The sequence below is a fragment of the Micropterus dolomieu genome, linkage group LG10, assembly GCF_021292245.1.
Source record: "Micropterus dolomieu isolate WLL.071019.BEF.003 ecotype Adirondacks linkage group LG10, ASM2129224v1, whole genome shotgun sequence".
NCBI classification, from domain to species: domain Eukaryota; kingdom Metazoa; phylum Chordata; class Actinopteri; order Centrarchiformes; family Centrarchidae; genus Micropterus; species Micropterus dolomieu.
Genome location: NC_060159.1, coordinates 29,663,905 through 29,673,270, shown reverse-complemented (window position 1 = coordinate 29,673,270; position 9,366 = coordinate 29,663,905). Strand labels below are relative to the sequence as shown.

The 9,366-nt window shown below is 47.5% G+C and overlaps 2 protein-coding genes across 5 annotated transcripts in view; one reads left to right on the top strand and one right to left on the bottom strand.

The window, feature by feature from the left end:
* The window catches only part of LOC123977710, an 8,494-nt gene extending 2,983 nt beyond the window's left edge, over positions 1-5,511 (bottom strand). The window contains exons 1-9 of one of the 4 annotated variants that reach the window (XM_046060616.1): positions 5,402-5,511; positions 4,741-4,858; positions 4,256-4,455; positions 3,846-3,947; positions 3,613-3,766; positions 3,154-3,354; positions 2,891-3,006; positions 1,535-2,811; positions 964-1,308 (exon numbers count right to left, since the gene is read on the bottom strand). In XM_046060616.1, coding sequence (XP_045916572.1) covers positions 1,081-1,308; positions 1,535-2,811; positions 2,891-3,006; positions 3,154-3,200 — 1,668 coding nt within the window. In that variant the 5' untranslated portion in view covers positions 3,201-3,354; positions 3,613-3,766; positions 3,846-3,947; ... (1 more) ...; positions 4,741-4,858; positions 5,402-5,511 and the 3' untranslated portion in view covers positions 964-1,080. Of the gene's footprint in view, positions 1-395; positions 1,309-1,534; positions 2,812-2,890; positions 3,007-3,153; positions 3,355-3,612; positions 3,767-3,845; positions 3,948-4,255; positions 4,456-4,740; positions 4,859-5,401 lie in introns of those variants that run through there. The other 3 variants (XM_046060613.1, XM_046060615.1, XM_046060614.1) reach the window with 3 other exon arrangements.
* Positions 1-9,366, top strand: part of LOC123977520 (transcription factor IIIB 90 kDa subunit-like) — a 40,874-nt gene that overhangs the window by 7,502 nt on the left and 24,006 nt on the right. The gene's annotated exons all lie outside the window — the stretch shown is intronic.

Here is a 9,366-nt window from a genome sequence, read left to right as displayed (position 1 = left end):
CCAAAGCATGATGCTACCACCCCCATGCTTCACAGTAGGGATGGTGTTCTTGGGATGGTACTCATCATTCTTCTTCCTCCAAACACGGTTAGTGGAATTATGACCAAAAAGTTCTATTTTGGTCTCATCTGACCACATGACTTTCTCCCATGACCCCTCTGGATCATCCGAATGGTCATTGCAAACTGAAGACGGGCCTTGACATGTGCTGGTTTAAGCATGCGTGATTTCAAACCATGACGTCTTAGTGTATTACCAACAGTAACCTTGGAAACGGTGGTCCCGGCTCTTTTCAGGTCATTGACCGGCTCCTCCCGTGTAGTTCTGGGCTGATTTCTCACCTTTCTTAGGATCATTGAGACCCCACGAGGTGAGATCTTGCATGGAGCCCCGGTCCGAGGGAGACAGGTGTTCAAATACTTATTTTCCTCACTGTATTACCCAGCAATCATCACGGCATGTGTGGGCTATGTGACACGAAGACCAAAGGAAATAACCATCACCGTACGGCCTCCAGCTTCCCACAGGCTTTCACGTTCACTAGTTTTACCCACTAAAGTCAGCGCTGTCGGACCCCAAGGCAAAGAGGGAAACGCACATATGATCTCCATGAAAAGTATAGAGTGATGACTTTCAATGTATTTTTACCGTGTAACTGACAAAGTCCCACTCCCGTCACGGGCCCCCAGTACAGTGCGGGCCCCAGTGCAGCTGCACTGGCTGATGGGGCATCTGACACCAGGGTCTGTGGTTATATCAAAGCAGTGACGTGGACTCTTTCAGGATGACCGAATACGATGTTAAATCATTGAGACAAGGCTTTGATCGGTATATTAATCAAAAGTCTCTTTAGAATAATTAATAAATTGGAGGCGAGATGATCTTACAGGTGCAGCCGGCAGAGTAACAGGCTGGACAGGTTAATTACGACACAGTATAAGGTGGAAGGTCTGTTCTCAATACCTCTCATGATGCCTTGGTGAACGCTGGCTCCATACCAACCACCGCTGTCCGATCTGGTGTGGATCCTCAGGTCTGAGCCTGAACCACCGGAACCAATAGAGTCTGTGTGAGCACCAGTTAACCCAGCTCCCCCTGCAGTGGGACCGTTTGGTTGGTGTTCTCTGACGTTGTCAGGACTGTTGGGGATCTGCTGTGGACTGAAGCTGAGGTAGGTGTTCCTGCTGGTTCCTCCTCTGCGGTCAGACTGAGTGGTGGGGTTCTGGAGGTTTTGCAGTTTGGGTTTGTCACGGGTGTGAAGTCTTCCTGGGAGACCAGGAGCAAGTCTGTCTCTGATGAGAGATGTGCCTGAAAGTGGGGACGGGTGGAAAAATCAAGATTTAGTTACAACACACAGAACTTCTCCCCAGTGACCAGGATCTGTATTTTTAGGTCAGAGTGTTTTGACATTTAAAGCAGAATGCCTTGGAGTTGTGGGAAGGTAAATTTTTGATTGAGCTAGACTAGCCGTTTTCCCTGCTTCCAGTCTTTGTGCTAAGCTCAGCTAAAATTGGTTGCCAATTCTCGTTCCTACCTGCTGGATGAATGGAGTTTCTCCAGGTGGAAACAGATTCCTGTCCTCCATTGTTTCCTGTCTCAGCCACTGACTGGACCAGTCTAAGCTGGTGTCCTGCTGGTTCGGGGACTGATGGACCAGTCTCGGCTGGAGTCCTTGCTGGGTAAAAGGTGTCTCGAGATGTCCAGAAGAAACAAATTTACCTTGAGGTTTGACTCTGATGTTCTGCACCCTGGACTGAACTGTCTCAATGTTCCTCCTTTCAATGGACCCTGGTCTTCCCGGGTTTTGGTCAACTGGGCTGGTTGCAGTGGCCGTTGGATCAGGGCTCACAGACCCTTGTGTGTATCCAGACGAGTCAGAAGTTTTGGCTGTGATGTGTTTGGTAGCAGGGACAGGTTTTTTGTCACTGCGAGGCAGGACTTGTTCACTGCTGCCAATGTGGACGGGGTTGTAGTGAGCTGGTGGTTGAAGGACTAGGTGAGAGGTTTGAGAAGGACCATGTGGACTTTGAGGCTGGTATCCAGGTATCTCAGTACTGGCCATTTCCATCCCAACACCTGAGGACCCATAATGGCTCAAATCCAGACTGGCCTCATGCTGCTGGGTCAGTTCTTTCATGCCAGGAGAAAGATAGACTTTAAGACTCTGCAGGTCTTGATCTGGTGTAATGATACCATTTTGGCTTAGAGTGGGCTGGTCCCATGTTAAGCCAGAGTACCAAACGTTATCACTGTTCGGACCTTCAAGTGTACGGGTCCGACTGGAGCTTCCCCAGTTAGTTTCTAACTGTTCATCAACTATCCTGCTGGAAGAACTCGAGCCTGGGTTTTCATCAGTTAGTCCCGAATTTTCCCGTCTCTCTTCTACAAACTTTAAACTTGGTGTGTTCAGGTTTGTCAGCTGGATGCTGTTGACTGGTAACTGGTCATATCTGGGAGGTAAGTTGAGGAGATGGTCCCCAGTGGGAGATCTGAATACATGTTGGTCCTGTGTCTGGGACAGGAGAAGACCAGGATTAGATGAAACCTGCAGAGGGACTTGGTGGGTACCGATGGGTGGAAGCTCAGGAAGAGGCAAGAGATTGAGGTTTGGAAAAGTTTGGAGATTTTGGGAGGAGTAGAGTAGTTTGATGCATCTTCCTGGTACTGTGATGAGGCTGGGTCCAGGTTTGAGCTGAGGCCTGATACCGGAGTAAGGCAGGACTCCCCCTGGCGCTGGGGTTTGGTGCACCTGGTCAGTCGGGGTGTTGGCGGCATATCCAGAAACCTGATGTGAGCAGTCTTTGGCTGAATCTGTTGGAACATAAAAATATTTTTAGCTTCTATCATTGAAACCAAACTGGATTTGGATCATTATAACTCCGACTGTGACCTTTAAGGTTCTTGAAGACGTCGACTGAACCAAATCCAGGAGTCCCTGATCTGAAGACACTGTTGGCAGATAGTCTGTTGATTCCACTAAGGGGATATAAGCACCTCACTGTCAACCTGTTCAAGGACCAGACACATTTCTTCATCAGCGTTTTACAAGGATCAGGTTTTGTTTTAGGTAGCCTACTGAGTGCAGTCCGAGTCCTTTATCAGAGAACCGGGGACTACCAGGATATGAAGCGTTCATTCAGATGCGTCTCTTACTTGAACTGAGATTCTCTGGAGATGAAGTTCGGTCCGTCTGCGATCATCTGCCTGTCATGGAGAATCTCGTTCTCATAAACCAGGTCCGTACCGACCTGTTAAACATCCTCCGTTAGAAACTGTGCTACACCTTCACGTGTCTCCTCATACTCCGTCTTCACCGTCCGCTTTACTTGTCCTCTGCCTCCCTTGCACAAACATCTTAAAGAAGACATTTATCCCACAAATAAATATACATCTCTTTCAGGACATTTCTGAAGAACGCCGAGCCCTTAGGTATTCTGTTTACTATAAGGGAAAATAGCAAAACCAGATGTGTACATGTGAGAAGCCGGGAAGGTTTTCTTAAAAACAAGATTATCTCTGATCGTTTCAGCTCCAATTCTGTAGTACGGTGCATTTGGTGAACTCTTCCCTCTCTAAATGAAGAGCTTTTTGTTTTCAACATTTGAGTCATACCATGGCTCTGGTCCCACAGGAGTTCAGCTTGAACTCAAACAGGACTCTGGATCCATCGGCCTGTTTGGGTCTACAGGTGGGGTCCAGCAGAGTGGTTCTTTCAGGCTGCGCTGTAGGCCAGTCACCACTGTCATGGTTCCGTCTGCAGAACAGACTGACACCAGAAGGGAAATGTTAGGGCGGAGCCCGACCCAGAGAGGCGAGCAGTCGGGGTCAGAGGTTGTGCAGGTTACCCGTCATGTCCTGTGTTTTGAAGAGGCAGCGTTTAGAGGTGGACGCCTGGACCTGCAGAGTCTCTCAAAAGAAGCTTAAATGTTCCATAAAAGTTTGATGTCCTGGAAAACAAAATGACTCACATTAGATGGAGTAAAGACTCAAGTGTTGAAGGGTCAAGTTAATATTTTGAGATTCTGATTAATGTTTAGTCCATTAGATGTCTGTAAATGAGTGAAATGAGAGGAGCTGTGGCTGCAGCAGGTGCAGATTTTATTTGAACCAGATGAAGATCCAGCTGGGATCAAACTGTCTCCTGATACGTGAATTATGTAATCAACTAAATTAAGATAAAGATGGACTCCCTGGTTTTATTGCAGCACCCGGTACAGTTTTCAGTAGAGGACTCCCATGGGTCGTGGACTCTTACCTCATAGATGTATCCAATGGAGAACAAAGGGACTTCCAGGGTGGTTCTGTGGGTGTCACTGTGGAGGTGGTACCCTCTTTGGGCCGCCTGTTGTGGTGTCAGAGGTTCGTGGTCGACGCCGAGAGTTTCAGCTCGAGGTGGTCTGACCACGCTGAAGGTGATTCCTCCATCTGAACACCGAGCCGTGATCTCTGGAGGGACTGTAAGGAGAAGGTCACACGTGGAAAATGGACTGGACTCACATAGCGCCTTCCTACCATTCAAAGCGCTTCACACATCACGTCACACTCGCTCATCAGAAAGGACGACTAACAGACTTGGGGATCAGTATCTTGCCCAAGGACACATGCAGACTGGAGGAGCCGGTTAGTGGGCGACTGAGCCACCGCTACCCATAGGCTGTACTGATGGATTTAAACCGACACCTGGTTACTGTAGACCCGCGAAGGAGCAGAGTGCAGCTAAGTCGGAATAAATGTACTTACATGCATTGAATACTCGTGCCGTGACGGATGTGTGGTGGTGGTAGGAGTCTCTCTAAGGCACGATGGTTAAAGTGAAGTTTATATCTATGGAGTACTGCAGCACACCGTGACCTAGGTACTGTTGGAAAAACACAAGTGTCTTAGAGAGAGTTCCAAAGACCAGTGGTCTGGTCTCGATGGCTGCCACGTGACATTCAGCAAGCGCTCGTCACTTCAAGAGGCTGTAGTAATGACCAACGTAACGAATCCTCCGTGAGGTAGATTCTCTGGTTCTGCTTTTGTTCCAACTGTTCTCCTACTTTTGGTACCTTAAAGTTCCTTTAATTAAACGGGCCAAAACCAGACCAGGATAGGTCAACTAGGCCCGCAACCAGGCTAAACTGCAGGCCAAGTCCACAGAGGAAAACCAGGCTAAACCCTGGTTAATACCGATCCCAAAGTTGGACCACATAAAGAATTAAATGAAACACATATGCATGGTCGTGGGTTCAGTCTTTGTCCGAATTGGAGGAGCGTTGCTGGATCTAAACTTGGGCTCTGCTCGTGACGGGATACTAGATCCAAGTTCAGGTTGTGGCAGTGCCGTTGATCCTGACACTCGTCACAGCAAACAAACACTACAGTTACCATCAAAACATGTTAAGGTGTGTGAAGCAGTCACCATCCAGTGGACGACGGCGTCCTCAAAGGGCAGCCGGAGCCCGTAGGTCTCGGCTGCCGTTCGCGTGAACCACGGGACTGATGCCGTAGCCCCGTTCAGCGCTCTCTGACATCATCAGCTGCTGCCCGTTGATCCGGACTTCCTCCAATACGACATCAGCAGGAATGTTTCCCAGGTAGACGCTGAACACCTGGTCTCCACTCACGGTCTCTGCAGGAAGAAACAGAAGTCAGGAGAGAAGACGTCCAGACACAGGACTTACAGAAATGTGACCATGGACATCTTGATTAAATTATGGAAATATATATTCACTCCCATTAGGGCGTTTTTATTAGGAACCGATTCAACTTTTTAATACAGGTGAATTCATCTGGTCTAACAAAAAAAATAAGTGTCAGTCGCACTAAATGTCCATCTTTAGTTCCCAAAGTTAGTTTCCAACAGTCTGAAAACCAAAAGATATTCTACCTTTTAAGCATTTTGATCAAAAACGTTATAAAGCTTGTTGCCAGTTAATTTTCTGTGAATCGAATATTCAACTAATCAGTTTTATTTGCTCATTAAGCAAACAGACTCTTCTAGTCCACTTGTGGACCCGGTCTTTAATGTAGCGATCACTGCATTAAAACAGCTTTGGTCTTGCATTAGCACGTTTGTACAATTTATGGTGTCGATACTACAAAGACACAGTTGTAGGGCTGGGGCGATTCGTCAACGTAATCGATTATGTCGATTACTTAAATACGTCGATGCGCATTACGTGTGTCGACGCGTCGCTGCATCCGGTGTGGGATTATCATGTTAAAAGTGATTTCTTCCCCGCTGCTGTCATGGTAACGTAACACCGCGAGTCATTTAACGATGGGCTGTTTCATATTTTCTGTTTATTTAACGTATGAGCGAGAAAACAGCTTAAACTAATTACAGACAGACAATCTGTGACAGTCTGAGTCCTTTCAGGTGTTCACTGATGCAGAAATACATTTTATCATCATACTGCGTTACTCAATATTGAAATGAATCCCTGTCGGAAACATTTAAAGTTTTAAGTAAAGTAGCCTAATTAATGTCTGTTCGTTATTATCACAACACAGCAGTGAAGAGGAAATTTGATTGATTTTAAGATTTGTTGCTATTGTCATTATTCTAATGTGCTTCATCAGGATGAAATATAGATTTATTGATTAGACATGTTTTTGATATTTATTTTGGATAAATTGGTATGTTAATCAAGTAACAGGCAACTTTTCTTTCTTTAGAATAAACAAAATGAGTCGTTAGATTAATCGACTTGAACACTAATCGATATGTACAGCCCTACACAGTTGTTGGAGAGAGATCAGCGAGGCAGCGGGACTCAGCAAGGAGGTGGACATGAGAGCGGGGGGGCATAAAACCTAGGTCTTAAACGTAGACTGAGGCCTTTGCTGGTTTGTAAAGCGGTCTATAAACAGGGAGACTTGCGGTTGAGGCTGAACGGTGGACGGCAGTGCGGGGGGGTGTCCAGCACTCTAAGCATCCGGTGTCTCGTGTCGATGCTGCCGCCGTCTTCATACAGCAGAGAGAAGATGTGTTCGTACAGCAGGTCGATCACATACGTCTCTTTGTACGCGTTGTTTACCACCCAACTCTGCAGAAAAGAAGAAACGGCCAATCAGATGTAGAGTCTGCTGTTGGTCAGGATGTCATCAGTTGCACGTGTTTGTTGTTGTGTTGGTCAAAACCTTATCCCCGTCTGAAGTTTCAGCAGGATCAACAGAATAACCATCAGCACCGTTTACCCATCGGACAGAAACCAGATTCCTGTTCAGTGTCTGTGTGGGAGAACTTACTGACTGTGCAGGCCACGGACACATCGATCACCACCACCGTCAGCTTCTGCCTAAAGAACAGAGAAGCCCGGATGATCTCCACGGGGATGCCGTCCACCTGCCGACAAACGTCAAGAGCTACCTCAGTGTTTTACCACCTTACGTACGTCACATAGTCTCAGCGTTTCGTCTCCTAAGGGCCTCGAGTGGACTTTATAGACTTCCAGAGTGTCAGTCTGGGGTGCAGACCTTTAATTGCATAGATGTCCTGTAGTGAGGTTTTGTACTGCACAGAGACTCTGCGTTGGCCTCATGAGCTGTGAGGTTGTTGAGAACCAATCTCCACGGTAACAACTGAGGTCTCAAGTCCTGTTTTGTTAACTAGCACCCTCAGAGTTGACGGTACTTGTGCCTGAAGTGTCCGAGGGTTCAGTCTGGAAGTCCAGAGGCCTCTCTCTTTTCTCAGTTTTTACCTCCTCGCCTCCCTCGCGTCGCAGTCCCTCTCCTGTCAGTCATTCTGACATTTCAAATATCTAAGCATTTAAACCTGCTTTAATACACTTGACAGGACAGAGGAAACTCTTCAGTGGACACAGAATTAAAGTTTCAGCTTCTGTAATCCGTGTTCAGACGCTCAGGATTGATGAGGAGGACGGCTGCTTTACTCCAAACAGTTTCACTGGATGAACCTGGACCGTGTGTGAGACCTTTAGGATGTGTAGAAGAATACAGAACATTATTAAGATTGGCTCCCTCGAAGTGCATTTTAGGAAATGAGATGTCTTCCGAGATGGATTTTCGGATTACCGGCAGGAGGACGGAGGAGGCACAAACAGATAAAGACAACGACCCAGGTGTACATTTGGCCACAGAAACTCAAGAGGAAAAGGAGACAGAAGACAGTGAACTGTTTCCTTAAACACCCCCCCGAGAGTCCTGAAAATGTTCCCTGCTTGGCATCTGGAAGTATAAAAGGTGAACATTAAACACACCGTAGCCATGAACTCCTTGTTCGCTGGATCGGTTCTTGTGCCTACATTGTTACTCACCGTGGTCATCTCAGCATGCGGCTGTTTGTACCGAGATCGGAGCACCACCCTCTGGGCGGTGGTGGTCAGGCTGTAACCCCGCCTCTGGGCTTCGCTGACGGACATGGAGGAAACCTGCCCATCGCCCTGCAGGACCATCAGCTGCCAGAAACCACGCGCGGTCCTCAGAGCCTGGACACCACAAACCAAACACAACGTCAAAACTTAAACCACCAAGGACCGAAGGCTCTGAAGGTGGTGAAGCCATCCATCTTGAAGGTGCTGATGGTGTAACCCCAGCGCGAGGCGAGCTGCTCGAAGGGAAGGGAGACAGTTTAATGGTCATACTTCAGGACTACAGGAGTCTGTGTATATTCAGTGAACATGAACTGACCTACAGCCTCAAAGCGAGTAGTCTGTGGATGGCCACGTGGATCCACAGGTAACGATCCCGACACTGCCACTGAACAGCAGTCTCCGCAAAACCTGACAGCAGAAATACCTGAAATACATCTGCTACGAGTCTTACTGAATAAAACCTACGTCGTAGATTCAAGTTACACTTTCTGTGGTTCTGAGTACCAGTACAGACCCAGTAAACCCGCCGGTGCAGAGTGTAAATAAACCAGTACAGACCCAGTAAACCCGCCGGTGCAGAGTGTAAACAAACCAGTACAGACCCAGTAAACCCGCCGGTGCAGAGTGTAAATAAACCAGTGCAGACCCAGTAAACCCGCCGGTGCAGAGTGTAAATAAACCAGTACAGACCCAGTAAACCCGCCGGTGCAGAGTGTAAATAAACCAGTACAGACCCTGTAAACCCACCGGTGCAGAGTGTAAATAAACCAGTGCAGAGTGTAAATAAACCAGTACAGACCCTGTAAACCCGCCGGTGCAGAGTGTAAATAAACCAGTACAGACCCAGTAAACCCGCCGTGCAGAGTGTAAATAAACCAGTACAGACCCTGTAAACCCCCCGGTGCAGAGTGTAAATACACCAGTGCAGAGTGTAAATAAACCAGTACAGACCCTGTAAACCCACCGGTGCAGAGTGTAAATAAACCAGTGCAGAGTGTAAATAAACCAGTGCAGAGTGTAAATAAACCAGTACAGACCCTGTAAACCC